Source organism: Rhinoraja longicauda, chromosome 29 (assembly GCF_053455715.1).
Source record: "Rhinoraja longicauda isolate Sanriku21f chromosome 29, sRhiLon1.1, whole genome shotgun sequence".
NCBI lineage: Eukaryota > Metazoa > Chordata > Chondrichthyes > Rajiformes > Arhynchobatidae > Rhinoraja > Rhinoraja longicauda.
The window spans coordinates 17,829,916-17,850,448 of record NC_135981.1 but is presented as its reverse complement, the minus strand read 5'-3'; the positions used below and the strand labels follow the sequence as shown (position 1 = coordinate 17,850,448).

General features: G+C 46.3%; 1 protein-coding gene across 10 annotated transcripts in view; it reads left to right on the top strand.

The window, feature by feature from the left end:
• mpp2b (MAGUK p55 scaffold protein 2b) overlaps positions 1-20,533 on the top strand; it is a 466,432-nt gene that overhangs the window by 363,293 nt on the left and 82,606 nt on the right. For 9 of the 10 annotated variants that reach the window (XM_078424664.1, XM_078424659.1, XM_078424665.1 and 6 more), the window contains one exon: positions 11,776-11,894. In XM_078424664.1, coding sequence (XP_078280790.1) covers positions 11,776-11,894 — 119 coding nt within the window. Of the gene's footprint in view, positions 1-6,541; positions 6,564-11,775; positions 11,895-20,533 lie in introns of those variants that run through there. The other variant, XM_078424667.1, reaches the window with a different exon arrangement.

The following is a 20,533-nucleotide window of genomic DNA, read 5'->3' as shown; positions in this document are numbered from 1 at the left end:
AGAAGTCAATATTCATACCGCTGGGGTGTAAGCTGCCCAAGCAAAATATGAGGTGCTGTTCCTCCAATTTGCGCTGGGCCTCACTCTGACAATGACAGAAAGGTCAGTGTGGGAATGAGAGGGGGAGTTAATGAGTTCAATACTGAGCACTCCGACTGATGAAGGCCAATGTGCCAAAAGCCTTTTGGCCACCCTATCTACCCGTGACGCCACCTTCAAGGAACTAGGAATGATTTGATGGAATGATTTGGAAATCTAAGCAAGAACAGGTCAGTTGCTGTGACTGAAGCAATAAGAATGACGGAGCATTATCGTGATTTAAATTGACAGGAAGTTTTAGGAAATAAAAAAGGAGCAACATATGTATTGGATTGTAAGGTTGGGGAATTTACTACTGGTGTTAATGGAGTCAGCCCTTAAGAATGGGTTGAATGGGTGATTGAACAAGGCTGAATCGGGGCGGTACAGTGGTGCAGCAGTAGAGCTGTTGCCTTACAGTGCTTGCAGCGCCAGAGACCTGGCTACGGGTACTGTCTGCACGGAGTTTGTGCGCTCTCCCCATAACCACGTGGGTTTTCTCCGAGATCCTCGGTTTCCTCCCACACTCCAAAGACGCACAGGTTTGTGGGTTAATTGGCTTGGGTTTGTATACTTGGTATAAGTGTAAATTGTCCCTAGTGTTATTGTGCGGGGATCGGTGGGCCGAAGGGCCTGTTTCCGCGCTGTATCTCTAAACTAAAGGTAACAGCAGCCAGGAACCGTGGATGGCATTAAAAACATTTATCAAATGAAAATTTAGCACTAAATTGGGTTGACTGGATTCGATGATCTTTGGCTGTGTGGGAATCACTCTGTATTTACTACGCGTACTTGTAATTAAAGGTAGGTTGATTCTGACCAGACCATAACAAATCATTTCAGCCTGGATTAGTGAGATCGTATTTGAATATTGAACAGGTTTTGGACACACTAATTCGGGGAAAACATTGAAGCCTTAAAAAGGGCTCCGTGCAGGGAAAGAGGTCAGCAAGAATTATATTCTGTGGTGTTACTGTTCTCAGTAATGAAAGATTCTTGAGCAGGAAGGAACTGCAGATGCTGGTTTGAATCAAAGATAGACACAAAATGCTGGAGTAACTCAGCGGGACATGGCAGCATCTCTGGGGAGAAAGAAAGGGTGACGTTTCGGGTCGAGACCCTTCTTCAGACTGATCGGAAGGGTCTCGATCTGAAACGTCACCCATTCCTTTTCTCCAGAGATGCTGCCTGAGTTACTCCAGCTTTTTGTGCGTAATTAAAGATTCTTAATTGATCCCATCTCAACTAAGCTCTCAATTGGCACTGATAAAACGAATGAGAGATGTGACTTTGGCTTGTAAACTTCTGATGCTGGCACTGATTGGTTTAAGCTAGAGAGTATTCTAAAATTAAATACTACAAGTTTACAATTAGCAAGTCCTGAAATGTGAGTTTAAAAGATTTCTTTCCCAGATAATAATGAAGTAAAACAGTATCAGATGAAGGGGTGTTGGTACTGCGATGATGAGCACTTTTAAATAAAGGTGGACAAGTAGATAATTGGGAATGATGATTAGCGGTTTGAGAACATAAGGAGAAAGTGAAAAAGGGTCACGTGCTCTACAGAACACCTGATTACATCCATGCTTTCGGGATGAAAGATCAGGCACATAGACGGGAAAAGTGTGGAGGGAGGCACAAGGAATTGCAGATGCTGGAATATTCAACAAAACACAAACTGCTGGAGTAACTCAACAGGTCAGGCAGCATCTCTGGGGGGAATGGATGGGTGATGTTTTGGGTCATCGAAACATTGCCGATCCATTCCCTCCAGTGATGCTGCCCGACCCCCTGAATTACTTCAGTGCTTTGTGCTTTGCTTAAGGTTTGGAAGCATGTAGGCCAAATGCAGACAAATTAGACTATCCAGGTTGGGGTATCCGGGTTGGCCTGGACAAGTTGGGCTGATAGGCCTGCTATACGGCTGGATGGCTCTGTAACTCGTGTTGTGTGTAATCTATTTTAAGAGCTGGACAAAATTGGACGGAGGAGCTTTCAGAAATAATAATTCTGGAGATTTGCTTGTCAAGCTTTATATTCATTGCTTTTCTTCAAAAGATTAATGAGTGGCAGAGGATGTATATCAAAACAGATTACAAGTGACCTGTAAGATGACAGAACATCGTGGGGGAAAATGATTTTTTTTTTCCACTCTCATTCTACACTATTTTGTGTTGCACCGATCACAATAAAGGTGATGCCTGAGGTGAGGAACAGCGTTCTTACTGATGGATGAGGTAGAATTTGCAGTTGGGACGAATTGTGATGTGAATGAATGAACTGGGGATGTGAAGGCAACGGTGAACATTTTTGATGAATGAAGTTTTCTCCTCTCCAGCATCTTGTACAGATGCTGACTTAACTATGCAATCACCCCCACACTTGGGTAGTGTCCAAAATGCAAATGGCCGCCACTATCTTCAAATTGTTCCGTCTACTATGAGTGAGAATCTTGACAAGGATTAAATTTACAGCTGATTGATTGGAGATCCAATTAACTAACGATATGTGTGATTGTTTTCTCTGGAGAGTCAGAGTCCGAGGGGTGACCTGATAAATGTATATAAAATTATAAGATGCAGAGATAAGATAGAGAGTCAGAACCTTTTCCCCAGGGTGGAAATGTCAAAAACCAGAAAGGCATAACTTCAAGGTGAAAGGGGCAAAGTTTAAAGGAGATGAGTGGGGCAATTATTTTTACACAGAGGCTGGTGGGTGGCTGGGATGCATTGGCAATGGTACGTTGGAGGCAGATAGGATAGTGTCATTCAAGGGGCTTTTGGATAGACACTTGGATGTGCACGGAATGGAGAGATATGGATCACCTGCAGGGAAAAGATTAGTTTAACTTGGCGTGATGTGTGGTGCGGATATTATGAGCCATAGGGCCAGGTTCCTGGCTGTGTCTTTCTCTGTTCTAAATAGGTTGCCTACGTTTTTGTGTGTAACATGCAGAATGTTAAGATCCACTTCATCAACCCTCCCAGTTCAAAACAGTTCCAATGATTTAGGATTGGTTACTTTAATCAGTTTATCAACTATTTACTTAGATAGGTTTTAGTATTTACACTCTGGAGGAGAGGGTACCTGTTTTGCAATCTGAACAGAGCTAAGAAATGCAGCATAAGTGTCCCGTGAACCAAAGATATTTTAGCTTATCAATCACTGACTGAATAGATTCTAATTTTGCATCCAATGTCCGTATTAATAAAACATTGTTATATCTATATATTAAAACTCTCGTTTGTTTGTTTGTTTGTTTGTTCCTGAACTACAGCCAAAACGGTACACGATAGTGTGACACTTTTTAGGCCCACCTTACTTACCGTCGTCCCTTTGGTGCTAATGGAACAAGCAAGTTTCATTGAAATCGGTGTTATATGCACCAATGCAGAAGAGGTTTGGGCCCAACGGGTCCGCTTGGTCTAGTATTTTGTAAAGGAGTGAAACCGAGTCAAGAGTCAAGAATGTCCCAGGCAGAACAATGGAAGTCATACTTGCAGCAGCACAACGGAATATGTAAACATAGTACTCTGTAAACAATGTAATAAACGAAAACAAAGTTCTCTCCGAAAACAACGTTCTCGTTCTCTCTCTCGTTCTCTCTCTCGTTCTCTCTCTCGTTCTCTCTCTCGTTCTCTCTCTCGTTCTCTCTCTCGTTCTCTCTCTCGTTCTCTCTCTCGTTCTCTCTCTCGTTCTCTCTCTCTCTCTCTCTCTCTCTCTCTCTCTCTCTCTCTCTCTCTCTCTCTCTCATTCTCTCTCTCTCTCTCTCGTTCTCTCTCTCTCTCTCTCTCGTTCTCTCTCTCTCTCTCTCTCTCGTGTTCTCTCTCTCTCTCGTTCTCTCTCTCTCGTTCTCTCTCTCTCTCTCTCGTTCTCTCTCTCTCGTTCTCTCTCTCTCTCTCTCGTTCTCTCTCTCTCTCGTTCTCTCTCTCTCTCTCTTGTTCTCTCTCTCTCTCGTTCTCTCTTTCTCTCGTTCTCTCTCTCTCTCTCGTTCTCTCTCTCTCTCTCGTTCTCTCTCTCTCTCGTTCTCTCTCTCTCTCGTTCTCTCTCTCTCTCTCTCTCGTTCTCTCGTTCTCTCTCTCTCTCGTTCTCTCTCTCTCTCTCGTACTCTCTCTCTCTCTCGTTCTCTCTCTCTCGTTCTCTCTCTCTCTCTCTCGTTCTCTCTCTCTCTCGTTCTCTCTCTCTCTCTCGTTCTCTCTCTCTCTCTCGTTCTCTCTCTCTCTCGTTCTCTCTCTCTCTCTCGTTCTCTCTCTCGCTCTCTCTCGCTCTCGCTCTCTCTCTCTAGCTCTCTCTCGCTCTCTCGTTCTCTCTCGCTCTCTCTTTCTCTATCTCTCGTTCTCTCTCTCTCGTTGTCTCTCTCTCGTTCTCTCTCTCTCGTTCTCTCTCTCGTTCTCTCTCTCGTTCTCTCCCGTTCTCTCTCGTTCTCTCTCTCTCGTTCTCTCTCTCGTTCTCTCTCGTTCTCTCTCTCTCGTTCTCTCTCTCTCGTTCTCTCTCTCTCGTTCTCTCTCTCGTTCTCTCTCTCTCGTTCTCTCTCTCTCGTTCTTTCTCTCGTTCTCTCTCTCGTCCTCTCGTTCTCTCTCTCTCTCTCGTTCTCTCTCTCTCTCGTTCTCTCTCTCTCTCGTTCTCTCTCTCTCGCGTTCTCTCTCGCGTTCCCTCTCGCGTTCTCTCTCTCGCGTTCTCTCTCTCTCGCGTTCTCTCTCTCGTTCTCTCTCTCGTTCTCTCTCTCTCTCGTTCTCTCTCTCTCTCGTTCTCTCTCTCTCGTTCTCTCTCTCTCTCTCTCTCTCTCTCTCTCTCTCTCTCTCTCTCTCTCTCTCTCTCTCTCTCTCTCTCTCTCTCTCTCTCTCTCTCTCTCTCTCTCTCTCTCTCCCTCTCCCTCTCCCTCTCCCTCTCTCCCTCTCTCCCTCTCTCCCTCTCTGCATACACATACACAATGCAAAAAAATCAAAGTGCCCTCAAGTCTATATGGTTCAGAGCTTATTTGGAGGTTGTGGTGTTTATAATAGCCTAATGGCAGAGGGAATGAGCTGTTCCTGAACCTGGACGTGACAAACCCCTACAGTTTTCAGGCTCCTCTATCTTCTTCCCGATGGCAAGAGTGAAATACATTTTGTGTGAAACACAAAATATATTGGCTACGGGGGGCCTTTCTTAATAAAAGGAGATATAGAAATCTATTTTTAGTTAGCTATCACACTGTCAACTGAGGATTTGTATGCACTGCTGTAAACATTTGTGTTTCTATTCTGTGCAGAGTACTTGAAACAAACCTTTATTTGTTTTAATAATTCCACGTTACTTTGCAGAAATTCAAACTCTGTGTCTACTAAAGTAACTTGGTGAGTTCCAAATTGTCTAGTCATAAAAAAATAAAATGACTTTGGGACAACTCTGACTCTGTGACTAACTGAACCTTTGACTATTTTATCCATGAGATACACAGAAAGTAGTGCAAGGATGCAAACGATCCATTGTTAGCTTCAGGATTTGCCTGCTGCTGTCTTTATATGACTGTCACCTTGATTAAATGTCATGCTTTGTCATCACCTTCTCCTAGCTAACAATGATCTATTCTACATTTTCCTTTCGCCGCATCCCCTTTAATGTCTCGTTTTTTACATCTTACACTTCCTTATCTCTGTGTCTCCCTCTCCCCTGACTCAGTCTGAAGAAGGGTCTCAACTTGAAACGTCACCCATTACTTCTATCCAGAGTTGCTGCCTGTTCTGCTGAGTTACTCCAGCATTTTGTGTCGAGCTTCGCTGTTTTTATCTCTTTGGTTTTATCCCCCCTTTTAGAAAGAATGATTCTTCGGCTGTTGTTTGTTGTTTCTTTAATGATTTTTCATGCCTCGTTGATGGAAGACGATTTTACAAGTAGTTCAGACCTTGATGCATATATATGCAGCCATTATCCCTACTTCCCTATTGATAAACCCAGAAGACTCTGTCCTTTGAGGCTTTCTACTGCATTGGCACTGAAGATCAACGAGACCAAGCAGAATTCCAATGGTCTCGGCAGTTCTATTTTAAAAAGTCTATTAGTAAATAGTGTTTGTTTCTCATCGTTATAATCAATATTTTTCTTTCTCATCTCTGCCTTTATTTTTCTTTATTTAAAGCCGATAGCGATTTCCATTCTGACATCCTTCTGATTTTTGGGGAACTTCTGTTCACTATAATTGGAAAAAGTCGGCCGTCCACACAAGAGTAGCAAATGACACCATATCCTTGGCTCAGGATGGGACTTAAGTGAAGAACTGAACATCATATCTTTGACTTGAATAATATATAACACCACTGTCTAGTTTGAAATGCCACCACCACCACAATATTAGCAACAGGTTTCATGCAGTGTCATGCAATATAATTGGACCTTTAATTGAATGCTAACGTTGCCTTTTCAGGTTCGACTTGGCACCCTGATGCAAAGTCAATACTGAGTCAGGCATGGATAAATGCCACTTACCATGCATCACAGCAGGGAATGTGAGTCCATCATTACTGAGACAAATGTCTTTCTGATACAAATAGCCACTGTCGCATTCTTTACATGAAAACTTGTTATTGTCATGATCTTCAAGATGCCTATCTGGACATCTTAATCTTAGCACCTACAGCCTTCTTGAGTTTTCAACTCAATCGCAGATTGCTTTAAAAGAAGCAATTAGAATTTATCGTTATAAAGTGTAAATTTAGTTGTGAATAAATCAAAGCAAAGAGTGATGGAGGTAATATCGTTTATGTCATGGATTCCCACAGAGGTTTTAAAAAAAATATATAAACAAAAAGGTGCCATTTTAATTCAAAATTAAATTGTGGCGGTACCCGGGGATTAGGCCACTCCCTGGATCATCCCATTCGGCACGGGTTGGACAGGGCTGGGGAAGGGACTAGTGCTATGGGGTTTGCCTGAAGGGGCTAGAGAGATAACTCATGCTTGAGACTGAAGAGAGTGTGGATGTTCTGTTGCTGGATTAAATTACTGTTAATACTTAACTGGCGTCTTGCCTGATTCCTGCTGCGTCCAGACCCACTACACTGGTGACCCTCGACATTTCCTCGCAAGTCGCGATGGACCCGAACGTTCCTCAACACGCACTACCCGGCCCTGCCGCTCAGCCGCCTCTGGACCCTGCCGGACCCCACCCCGTGGACCCTGCCGGACCCCACCCCGTGGACCCTGCCAGACCCCACCCCGTGGACCCTGCCGGACCCCACCCCATGGACCCTGCCGGACCCCACCCCGTGGACCCTGCCGGACCCCACCCCGTGGACCCTGCCGGACCCCACCCCGTGGACCCTGCCGGACCCCACCCCGTGGACCCTGCAGGACCCCACCCCGTGGACCCTGCCGGACCCCACCCCGTGGACCCTGCCGGACCCCACCCCTGCCGGACCCCACCCCGTGGACCCTGCCGGACCCCACCCCGTGGACCCTGCCGGACCCCACCCCGTGGACCCTGCCGGACCCCACCCCGTGGACCCTGCCGGACCCCACCCTGTGGACCCCACCCCGTAGACCCTGCCGGACCCCACCCCGTGGACCCTGCCGACCGCGCCGCTCTCCACGCCGTGGCGTTGAAGCTGCCTCCTCTTTGGACCGACGACCCTGCCTTCTGACCGCCGACGCAACCAAGTACTTTTATGTTATCGGCGCCCTTGACCAGGCCACTGCGCGACGGGTCCGACCTTTCCTCCGCGCCTCCCCCCCCCCCCCCGGCGGGTAATAAGTATGAGGGCCTCAAGACCTTTCTCCTAAGGAAGTTCAGCCTCAGCGAGGCTGAGCGGGCGATCCAGATCCTACGGATGACTGGCCTGGGTTGGGGGAGCTCCAGGAGTTGGGCCGATGGTAGGCCGCAGCAGGAACGGAGACACCACCCAGAAAACAAAGGTCGGGTCTCCGTTCGGAAGGGACACATATTTACAATGTTAATTTCAATGTCGATACGGAAAGAGAAATATAAGTTTGGATGTAAGTTTCAGCGTGACAGAGAGAAAAAGATTTGATATTTCCTTAAAAGCTTTAGTAACTGAAGGATTGACATATCCGACTGTAATTACTTCCACTAATACCTTGCTGAGTGTTTAGGATGTGTTTTCGGGGACAAGAGGGAGTGGAATTGGTGCTAAAAGGAATCATTATCGTATTATATGAAGAACCGTGTGTTGTTGTCAGCGCTGCAGTGACGGGAATGTGGTACAGGTCCCTGGTCTTGCTGGTGGCCTGGCAGCAATGGATTGCCCCTGCCTTGGTGTGTTGATGCTTCCTGTGAACGGGGGTGTTAGGGCGTGTTGAAGCTGCCTGTTAACGTGTCTGTCGGGTATGTGTTTTTGTCTGCCTGTTAACGCGGGTGTTGGAATGTGTTGAGTGCCTGTGAACAAGGGCTGTCGGGGTGTGTTGAGGCTACCTGTGAAGATGGCTGTCGGGGTGTGTTGAGTGCCTGTGAACAAGGGGGTTTAGAGTGTTGAGTGCCTGTGAACGCAGGTGTGTTGAGTCTGCCTGTGAACATGGGTGTGTTTTGGCTGCTGGTTGGGTGTTGGGGAGTGTTGAGGCTACCTGTCAGGATGGCTGTCGGGGTGTGTTTGCCTGTGTAGCCGGGTGTGGGGGTGTGTTTGCCTGTGTAGCCGGGTGTGGGAGTGTGTTTGCCTGTGTAGCCGGGTGTGGGAGTGTGTTTGCCTGTGTAGCCGGGTGTGGGCCTGTGTAGCCGGGTGTGGGAGTGTGTTTGCCTGTGTAGCCGGGTGTGGGAGTGTGTTTGCCTGTGTAGCCGGGTGTGGGAGTGTGTTGAGTGCCTGTGTAGCCTGGTGTGGGAGTGTGTTTGCCTGTGTAACCGGGTGTGGGAATGTGTTTGCCTGTGTAGCCGGGTGTGGGAGTGTGTTTGCCTGTGTAGCCGGGTGTGGGAGTGTGTTTGCCTGTGTAGCCGGGTGTGGGAGTGTGTTTGCCTGTGTAGCCGGGTGTGGGAGTGTGTTTGCCTGTGTAGCCGGGTGTGGGAGTGTGTTTGCCTGTGTAGCCGGGTGTGGGAGTGTGTTTGCCTGTGTAGCCGGGTGTGGGAGTGTGTTTGCCTGTGTAGCCGGGTGTGGGAGTGTGTTTGCCTGTGTAGCCGGGTGTGGGAGTGTGTTTGCCTGTGTAGCCGGGTGTGGGTGTGTGTTTGCCTGTAGCCGGGTGTGTGAAGGACTGGAGCAGCGGTTCGGCAGCACAGTGCCACGATGTGGGATCAGGGCAACCCCTTGTCCGGCATCGTCAATGTGAACTGCTGCTGGGGACTGCCACTGCCAAGTGCTGCCAGGCCACAGCAGGTAAACTCTCTCCTGATTCCTCCTCTACACCCCAGCTGCTGGAGATATCATTCTCGTCTCAGTCAAATTATCTGTTCGTCACCTCTCGTTATTTATCCATTTAATAGAAAGACAACACCTCATGACATTATATGCAAAACGTATGACCTTGTAACAGCCATGATGACATTCTGCTCCAGCGACCTCTTGAATCAGGACATTTCATTTCTCGACATCAGCAGTTATTATTCCCTTGAATCAGCTTTGGGTCACTCTGCATCAACTCCACAAACTCTATTTCCTTCTGTGGTATTTCAACGCAACAGTTTGAACTCAAAAGCGTGGTAGCAAGGGCCACATGAGCAACGCCAGTATGGATAACTCTCGATAGGGCATTCATTATAGGATCAGATGATCCATCTGTAAAGGACTTCAAACAACTGGACTTTGTGGGCAGTCAGTGAATTGTCTACAGGGTTTAAAGGTGTGTACTTGTGCGTGCGGGTGTGTGTGTGTGAGTGCATGTGCGTGTGTCAGTGTGTGTGTGTGTCAGTGTGAGTGTGTGTTCGGGTGTGTGCATGTCTATGTGTGTCAGTGTGAGTGCTTGTGCATGTGTCAGTGTGTGTGTGTGTGTGTGTGTCTGTAAGTGTGTGTCAGTATGAGTGTGTCTATGACTGTGAGTGCGTGTGTGTGTGTCAGTGTGAGTATGCATGTCTGGGTGTGTGTGTAAGTGAGTCAGTGTGTGTGTCAGTGTGCGTGTGTCAGGGTGTGTGTGTCTGAGTGTGTGCGTCAGTGTGTGTTGTCAGTGTGAGTGTGTATGTGTCTGTGTGTCAGTGTGAGCTTGCATATGTTGGTGTGTGTCAGTGTGAGTGTCAGTATGAGTGCTTGTGTGTGTGTGTGTGTGTGTGTGTGTGTGTGTGTGTGTGAGTGTGTCAGTGCGAGTGTGTGTCTGTCAGTGTGAGTTTGCGTGTGTTGGTGTGTGTGTGTGTCAGTGTGAGTGCGTATGTGTGAATGCATGTGTGTGAGTGTCAGAGTCGGTGTGTGTGTTGGGAGTCCATGAGAAAGTGGGATAACACGGAACGAGTTTGAAAGGGGGATTGATGGTCGGCGCGAGCTCAGTGGGCCGAAGGGCCTGTTTCAATGCTGCATCTCTAAACCTAAAAAAACAACATTCCTACATCAGTCCCCCCAAGGGCAATGTCTCATTAATTGCCAATTGTATTTATCGCCCTTAAATCTTCCTTGATTAATGACCTTAAGCCTTAAGGCATTTTGCAAATGTCTCCAAGACATCCTGACTAACCTTTCATTTCCTCCAGTCACAGTGGGAGAGTCAGTCATCCACTCCCAAGTTGCAATCCTTTTCCCTGCTCCTTCTGTTCCAATATTTTGTAATGGGTTGCAATGTTTTGGGATTCCTTTCTCAGAGCCCCGATCCTCTCGCAAATTATTTTTTTCAATTCCTCTATACCTTTGGTCCCCTCTGTACCCCTTCTCCTCATGTCCTCCAAAATGTTCCGCTTGTTATGTAAAAGGTGCTAAGAAAGTGATTAAAAAAAAAAAAAGTTGCATAGGTACAACCTTCAAAATAATTATAGGAGATAGTTGACGTCACTCTTTTTGAGAAGTACAACTCAACTAAAGACTTTGTATTCATTGTGCTTGGGTATCAGGCCCTGCGATTGACCAATTAATCCGTATTCATCCTTTCTTTGGTTTGGTTTGGTTTAGTGATGCCTCATGAAAACGGGCCCTTCGGCCCACCGAGTCCATGCTGACCAACAACTAGTTTTTAGATTTAGATTTAGAGATACAGCGCAGAAACAGGCCCTTCGGCCCACTGGGTCCGCCCCGCCCAGCGATCCCCGCACACGAACACTATCCTACACCCACTAGGGACAATTTTTACATTTGCCCAGCCAATTAACCTACATACCTGTACGTCTTTGGAGTGTGGGAGGAAACCGAAGATCTCGGAGAAAACCCACGCAGGTCACGGGGAGAACGTACAAACTCCATACAGACGGCGCCCGTAGTCAGGATCGAACCTGGGTCTCCGGCGCTGCATTCGCTGTAAGGCAGCAACTCTACCGCTGCCTTGTTCGGCAAGTGAGAACTAGTTCTCACTAGTTCTGTGCTTTTTCCCTTTCTCATCCACTTCCCACACGGTAGGGGCAATGTTTACAGCGGCACAAGCCCCCATATTGTTGGGATGTGGGGGGGAAACGGAGCAGCCTGTGGAAATCTACACGTTCACCAGGCGAACGTGCAAACTCCACACAGACAGCATCCAATGTCGAAACCGGGTCTCTGGCGTGGCGAGTCAGCAGTTCTACCAGCTGTGCCGCTGTGCTGTTAAAGATGTTTCATGGTTTCCATACGTAGAAACTTCCAAACTGAGATGTACACTTTGTTCTCTCCACAGCTATGCAGCAGGTACTGGACAACTTGAATGACTTACCAAACTCTACTGGAGCCAAGGATCTAGACTTGCTCTTCCTGAGAGGAATCATGGAGAGCCCAATTGTCCGGTCACTTGCTAAGGTAGTTATTTATTCTGTGTACATTTCTGTGTTGCATTCCCTGCTTTGTGTTTTTTTTCCTACAGTATCAATCAAAAGAAACCACAATGAAATAAGATGAAACTTCATCTATTGGAAATGAAGTTTGAGAGGACACAGAAGAGATTCACCAGGATATCGTTCGAACGTGCAGTCTTGAGTTGTCAGGAAAGGTTGGGTAGGCTCGGATTTTTTGCTTCGGAAAGTAGGATGCTGAGGGATGAACTTATTGAGGATCATAAGATCATGATGGGCCATGGATAAAGTGAACACTCAAAGTCTTTTTGCCAGGGAAGAGGATTCTAAAACAAGAGGACATGGGCTTCAGGTGGAGGGGAGTTATTTAAGAGAAAGATCAGCCATGATCATGGTGAATGGCGGTGCTGGCTCGAAGGGCCGCATGGCCTAAACCTGCACCTAATTTCTATGTTTCTATGAACCCCCAGGGGCAACTTTTTTGTTCAGTCGGGTAGTCCGTATTTGGAATGAGCTTCCAGAGGAAGCTGCAGAAGTGGATTCAATTTTGACTTTTAAAAGACATTTGGACAGATATATCGATAGAATGGGAAGAGAGGGCCATGAGCCAAATGCAGGCAAATAGTCTGGACCAATATGCTGACTTGGTCAGCATGGACAAGGTGGGCTGAAGGGCCTGTTTCCTTGCTGGGCAGCTGTGTGACTCCATTGCAGGCTGATCTCTTCTGCTGTACAGAGATATTAGTTATTTTGCAAATGTAATTAAAAGCAAACCCAGCTATGGTTTTCAACTTAACTGCTGACAAAACATTTAATTGAGTGAAACAGGTTGATTCCTCTCGGGGTTCAACAGGGTGGTGTGAAGAGCTAAGTATGAATATCTTGATTAAATTGATCCAAATTAAATTGATCCAAATAATTCTGACAGATAACCTTGTTCTTTCCTCGAAATGGCTTCATATGTGAAGAGCATTTTAACAAGATTAACAAGATCATTTTAACAGTAAGTGCCATCTTTAAAAGTGAAAGAATGCTGTGTGTTTTAACAACATAAATGAAAGGTGTTTTACATAATTGTCAACGATTTAAATATAAAGCAACTTTAGTTTTAGTTTGGTTTAGAAATAGAGCGCGGAAACAGGCCCTTCGGCCCACCAAGTCCATGCCGACCAGCGATCCCCGCACACTATTTTACAGAAGCCAATGAACCTACATACCTGTACGTCTATGGAGTGTGGGAGGAAGCCGGAGCGCCCGGAGAAAACCCCACGCAGGTCACGGGGAGAACGTACAAAGTCCGTACAGACAGCACCCAAAGTCGGGATCAAACCTGGGTCTCTGGCGCTGTAAGGCAGCAACTCTACTGCTGCACCACTGTGCCGCCCCTGTTCTCTTCTGCATTGTTTCAAAGGGTTTCAAAGGGTCTTTAATTGTCACTGTACCAATTAAGGTACAGGGATATTCGTATTACCATACAGCCACACTAAAAAAAGCAACAGGTCACACAGCTACATAAAAGTTAACATAAACATCCACCACAGCAATTTCCACACATTCCTACAGTGATGGAAGGCAATAAAGTCTAACTGTGAGAGGATTCTAAATATTGTAAAGGGACATGCTTTTTTTTTTGGAACATTTTTCGGATAGTATTTTGTTCCAGTGCATTTAGATTTGTCAGGCAGTCTGAAGGGAGGAATTTTATCTCAGACGTTTTCTAATGAAAGATTCTTCAGTGCTATTGTGGATGGAGATATTGGAAATTGCCCAGCATATGTTATTGTTGGCAGGGGAATTCTGCACATAGATATATGTCGGCTAAGCTGAAATGAATCACCTACTCGACAACAGAGGCAGGTCAGGAGAGTACGTCAACCACTGCTAAATACTCGTGTGTTGCTTTGTAAGATCAGACAATTAATTAGGGAAGCAATTTCTTTCAAGCCAACGAGATCCGTTGGCACGTTTTACAGCATCAGCATGTGATGGATATCCTTGTTTCCAACTATGATTAGATTAAAAAGAAATAACATTATTGCACTAATGTCATTATTATGTTTTGCAACAGAATTATTTGCAACAGGTTCTGCAGTTCCGTTGCTAATGAATTCTACACAGGATTTGCTTTGGCCATATGGTGCAAAGTGGCTTTAATTGATGCATTGTTAGCCTTCACACCAGCCATTAGAAAGTCACTCTGACTGACAGTCTTACTAGGTTTGTGTGTCTGCTTGTCAGGAACTGCTGACAAAAAGCAATCGGGTTAAAACTTCCACATTGCCTGGCCACTCCATTGAAAACATCACAGAATGCTGCAGAGATTGACCCAAAATGTTGGAGTAACTCAGCGGGACAGGCAGCATCTCCAGAGAGAAGGAATGGGTGACGTTTCAGGTGGAGACCCTTCTTCAGACAGTGAAGAAGGTGTCTCGACCCGAAACGTCACCCATTCCTTCTCTCGAGATGGTGCCTGTCCCGCTGAGTTACTCCAGCATAATGTGTCTATCTTCGATTTAAACCAGCATCTGCAGTTCCTTCCAACACAGAATGCTGCAATCTCTTCTGTATCTGCTCAGGAATAGCAGAATATTGGCCCAATACCAGCTCATGTCCCGGGCAACACGGTGTCACAGTAATTTCATCAAATTCACGGGCTTACACTTCAAACGTTAACGATTAATATTCAGCTGAGAGGCTGCAAATTAGTACGGCAAATTAAAGTGAGGTTTTGAATACCATTGGGTTGCATTGGTGAGGTTGAGATTAATTTCTTCCGCAGTGATGTTGATTTTTGAGCAATTATTTCGAAATGTTGCTAATCAAAATTAAGTTTTTTGTTTGGCTAAAACTGGCAGTGGGTTTTCCTCTGTGAATCAAATGATTGAAGAGGTTTTTCTCTGGGCTTTGGTCGAATTATATTTGATTAGACTTTGATGAATCTTCAGTCTGGCAGAAAGCTCCAGTCAGAGTCATGCTATGAAAGGGAACTCGGTCCTTTCTGCCTTCCACAGTGGCGCAGCTGGTAGAGCTGCTGCCTCACAGCGCCCGAGACCCAGGTTCGAACCAGACCTCAGGTGCAGTCGGAGTGGAGTTTGCACGTTCTCCCCATGACAGTGCAGTTTTCCTCCGGGTGCTCCGGTTTCAACCCACATCCCAAAGACATGCGAATTGGTAGATTAATTGGCCTCTGTAAATTGCCCCAGGTGCATAGGTGAGAGGTAGAACCTCGGTGGAGTTTTGTGAGAATCTGGGCTGAATACAAAATATTGGAATTAATGCAGGATCAGTGGAAATGGGTGTTTGGTGTGGATCCGGTGGGCCGAAGGGCCAGTTTCTGTGCCGTATTGCTCTGTGTCTCTGAGAAATATACTTCGAGCCAGTGGCAAATACACTTCAACACAATGTCGGGAGTTTTAGTTTTAGTTTAGAGATACAACATGGAAGCAGGCCCCTCAGCCCACCAAATCCACGCCGACCACCACCTTTTGGATACAGTGGTTCAAGAATGTGGCTCACTATCACTTTCTCAGGGGCAATTAAAGATGGGCAATAAATATTGACGCGGACTTGGTGTGCAGAAGGGCATGTTTCTGTGCGGTATATCTGTGGCACAGAACTTAAATATTTCCAAACAAGCAAAATACCCGGGCCCGATCAGTGAATAAAACCATGGCTCTTCCACAAGAAAAATCCCAATCCAGATTTCAGGTTTGCAATATGCACGTCATAGAGTTGTACAGACCACGGAAATAGGCCCTTTGGCCCACTGCATCCATGCTGACCTTTTTGCCCATCTACATTAATCCTATTTGCCTGCTCTCGGTCTGTATCCTTCTAGGCCTTAACTCTTTAAATGCCTTTCTGAATGTTTCCCGGGCATAGTGACTATACCTGACTCCACCATCCCCTCTGGCAGCACATTCCAGATATCAACCCCTTCAGTGTAGGAAAAAGCTTAACCTTCAGATCCCCTTTAAAATTCCTCCGTTTTACATGAAACCTATGCCTAAAAGGACACCAAGTGCTGGAGTAACAGGGACAAACAGAACTGCTTTTGGAGCCCAGTTTTCCAACAGAATGAATGCTTTTGGATGTCGGCACATGTAACTGCAGATGCCGGCTTGTACACAAAGAGCTGGAGTCACTCAGTGGATCAGGCAGCATCTGTGGACAACATGGATAGGTGATATTTCAGGTCGGGGCCCTTCCTCCGACTAGGACCCTTTTGAAACCTATGCCTTCTTGGTCGTGAAACCCCTAACATGGGAAAAAATAGATTCTGACTATCAACCCTGTGTATAGCCATCATAATCTTATATGCTTCTATCAGTATCAACACTCTACCAGCAGCACGCTGTATGGAAATTACCACTGGGTTTCATTCCAGGGATTTATTTTTATAACTGAATGGACCCATCACTCTTGCTGAAAGTATTGCTGCACAACAGATGTAAATCAGTTCCTTCCCCCAGAAAGCACCATTCTTTACATGGCAGAGCTGCACAATTACAAACTGCCTGATGTACCTGCTTGTTATTGATCTATCTACATATTCATAATTGTTAGAATCTGCTCGAAGCCATAATCCTTTCTGTAGCAGCACGAGCCAACAGTCTAACCACTTGACCTACAGTGAGTACTGGAGGTAATTATTTGTAGATGTGGTAATTATATATCTGAGAGTGTTTGAAATGTACTGAAGTTCAGAGATTGCAGGGTTCGGAAGGAGCCTTTTTGAAGTTGGGCTGAAAGTGGTAGGAAACAACTGGCATCGAGAGAGGGGTAGAGAGAGAGGGAGGGAGAGAGGGAGAGAGAGAGAGAGGGAGGGAGAGAGGGAGAGAGAGAGGGAGAGAGAGAGCAACAGAGAGGGAGAGAGAGAGCAACAGAGAGGGAGAGAGAGAGCAACAGAGAGGGAGAGAGAGAGCAACAGAGAGGGAGAGAGAGAGCAACAGAGAGGGAGAGAGAGAGCAACAGAGAGGGGGAGAGAGAGAGAGAGAGAGAGAGAGAGAGAGCAACAGAGAGGGGGAGAGAGAGAGAGATAAAACAGAAACTGAATCTTTGGCCCACCATCTCCACACTGGCCTTCAACCATCCATCTACACGAAACCTACACTAATCTAATCCAACATTATTTTCTCCATATTGTCATCAGTTCCACCCAGATTCTACCACTCGGCCTACAAACCTGCATGACTTTAAAATGTGGGAGGAAACCGGAGCACCTGGAGAAAACCCACGCAGTCACAGCGAGAATGTGCAAACTGTATATACAATGTATAAGATGTTGGTGAGACTGCATTTATTATTGTTAAATAATTGTGTTCAGTTCTGGGCACCGTGTTAGGAATGATGCTATCAAGCTGGGTAGGGTACAGAGAAGATTGATGAGGATGTTGCCAGGATGTAGAGGGTCTGAGCTATAGGGAGAGGTTGAGTAGGCAGGGACTCTATTCCCTGGAGTGCAGGAGGATGAGAGGTGATTTAAAAGAGGTGTATAAAATCATGAGAGGAACAGATCAGGTAGATGCACAGAGTCTCATGCCCAGAGTAGGTGAATCTAGGACCAGAGGACATAGGTTTAAGGTGAAGGGGAAAAGATTTAATAAGAATCTGAGGGGTAACTTTTTCACACAAAGGGTGGTGGGTGTATGGAACAAACTGCCAGAGGAGGTAGTTGAGGCTGGGACTACCCCAACATTTAAGAAGCAGTTAGCACATGGATAGGACAGGTTTGGAGGGATATGGACCAAATGCAGGCGTGTGGGACGTCTAGAGGCCCAGAAGCGGTTGGAGGCGGTTGGAGCAGCGTCCGGGCGGTAGGTTTAAAAACCCAGCGCGGGGCTTGTTCACACAGAGGCCCAGGAGCGGTTGGAGGCGGTTGGAGCAGGATATGGAGGCGGTTGGAGCAGGATAAAAACGTTCCCACACACTTTAAAAGAAGTGGTTTGGAGGAAGCCGCTGATTGGTGGAAGCGGACTAGAGGAAGCAGCTGATTGGGCGTAACCCCGGGGTTGTATTTCTGCTTTTTGTTCGTACTTTTAGTTCAGGGTTCAGTGAGTTCAGGGTTCAGTGAGTTAAGGGTTCAGTGCTTTTTAGTAAAGGTACAGTTTAAAGGATTAAGAGGGATTTGATTTAATTTGGGGGTAAGACATGTCAGGTGAGATCGGCCCCGTGGATTGCTCATCCTGCAACATGTGGGACATCAGGGATATTGTCGGTGTCCCTGATGACTACGTGTGCAGGAAGTGTGTCCAGCTGCAGCTCCTGGCAAACCGCATTGAACGGTTGGAGCCGCGGTTGGACTCATTCTGGAGCATCCACGAGGCTGAGAAGGTCGTGGATAGCACGTATAGTGAGCTGGCCACACCACAGGTAAAAGATAAGCGGACAGAAAGGAAACGGGTGGCCACTAGCCAGCGTAGCAGTAGGCAGGTAGTGCAGGAGTCCCCTGCGGTCATCTCCCTCCTAAACAGATATGCCATTTTGGATACTGTTGGGGGAGATGGCTCATCAGGGGAAGGCAGCAGCAGCCAAGTTCATGGCACCGTGGGTGGCTCTGCGGCAAAAGAGGGGAGGAAAAAGAGTGGAAGGGCTATAGTGATAGGGGATTCAATTGTAAGGGGAATAGATAGGCGTTTCTGCGGCCGCAAACGAGACTCCAGGATGGTATGTTGCCTCCCTGGTGCAAGGGTCAGGGATATCTCTGAGCGGCTGCAGGACATTCTGGAGGGGGAGGGTGAGCAGCCAGATTTAGGTAAAAAACGGGATGAGGTCCTACAAGGTGAATTTAGAGAGCAAGGAGAAAAACTTAAAAGTAGGACCTCAAAGGTAATAATCTCTGGATTACTACCAGTGCCACGTGCTAGTCAGAGTAGGAATAGGAGGATATTTCAGATGAATACGTGGCTTGAAAAATGGTGCAAGGGGGAGGGATTCAAATGTTTAGGACATTGGAACCAGTTGTGGGAGAGGTGGAACCAGTACAAACAGGACGGTCTGCACCTGAGCTGGAATGGAACCAATGTCCTAGGGGGAGTGTTTGCTAGTGCTGTCGGGGAGGATTTAAACTAATGTGGCAGGGGGATGGGAGCAGGAGCAGAGAGACAGAGGGGTGTAAAATGAGGGTAGAAGCAACAGGTAGCAAGGTGAAAAGTAAAAGTGGCAGGAAGACAAATCCAGGGCAAAAATCTAAAAGGGCCACTTTTCAACATAATTGTATAAGGGGTAAGAGAGTTGTAAAAACAAGCCTGAAGGCTTTGTGTCTCAATGCAAGGAGTATACGTAATAAGGTGGATGAATTAAATGTGGAGATAGTTATTAATGATTATGATATAGTTGGGATTACGGAGACATGGCTCCAGGGTGACCAAGGCTGGGAGCTCAACATCCAGGGATATTCTATATTCAGGCGGGATAGACAGAAAGGAAAAGGAGGTGGGGTAGCGTTACTGGTTAGAGAGGAGATTAAAGCAGTGGAAAGGAAGGACATTAGCTTGGAGGAAGTGGAATCGATATGGGTAGAGCTACGAAACACTAAGGGGCAGAAAATGCTAGTGGGAGTTGTGTACAGGCCACCTAACAGCAGTAGTGAGGTTGGGGATGGCATCAAGCAGGAAATTAGAAATGCGTGCACTAAAGGTGCAGCAGTTATAATGGGTGACTTCAATCTACATATAGATTGGGTGAACCAAACTGGCAGGGGTGCTGAGGAAGAGGATTTCTTGGAATGTTTGAGAGATGGTTTTCTAAACCAACATGTCGAGGAACCAACGAGAGAACAGGCCATTCTAGACTGGGTATTGAGTAATGAGGAAGGGTTAGTTAGCAGTCTTGTAGTGCGAGGACCCTTGGGCAAGAGTGATCATAATATGGTAGAGTTCTTCATTAGGATGGAGAGTGACAAAGTCGATACAGAAACAAGTGTTCTGAACTTCAAGAAAGGTAACTTTGAGGGTATGAGGCGTGAATTGTCCAAGATAGACTGGCGATTGATGCTGAAAGGGTTGACGGTGGACATGCAATGGAAGGCATTTAAAGGTCGCATGGATGAACTACAACAAGTGTTCATCCCAGTTTGGCAAAAGAACAAACCAGGAAAGGTAGTGCATCCGTGGCTAACAAGGGAAATCAAGGATAGTATTAAAACAAAAGATGAAGCATACAGATTAGCCAGAAAAAGTAGCATACCAGAGGACTGGGAGAAATTCAGAGTCCAGCAGAGGAGGACAAAGGGCTTAATTAGGAAAGGGAAAATAGATTATGAGGGAAAACTGGCAAGGAACATAAAAACTGACTGCAAAAGCTTTTATAGATATGTCAAGAGAAAAAGATTAGTTAAGACAAATGTAGGTCCCTTGTAGTTGGAAACAGGTGAATTGATCATAGGGAACAAGGAGATGGCAGACCAATTGAACAAATACTTTGGTTCTGTCTTCACTAAGGAAGACATAAACCGTCTGCCGGAAATAGCGGGGGACCGGGGGTCTAATGAGATGGAGGTACTGAGGGAAATCCAGGTTAGTCAGGAAGTGGTGTTAGGTAAATTAAATGGATTAAAGGCAGATAAATCCCCAGGGCCAGATAGGCTGCATCCCAGAGTGCTTAAGGAAGTAGCCTCAGAAATAGTGGATGCATTAGTGATAATTT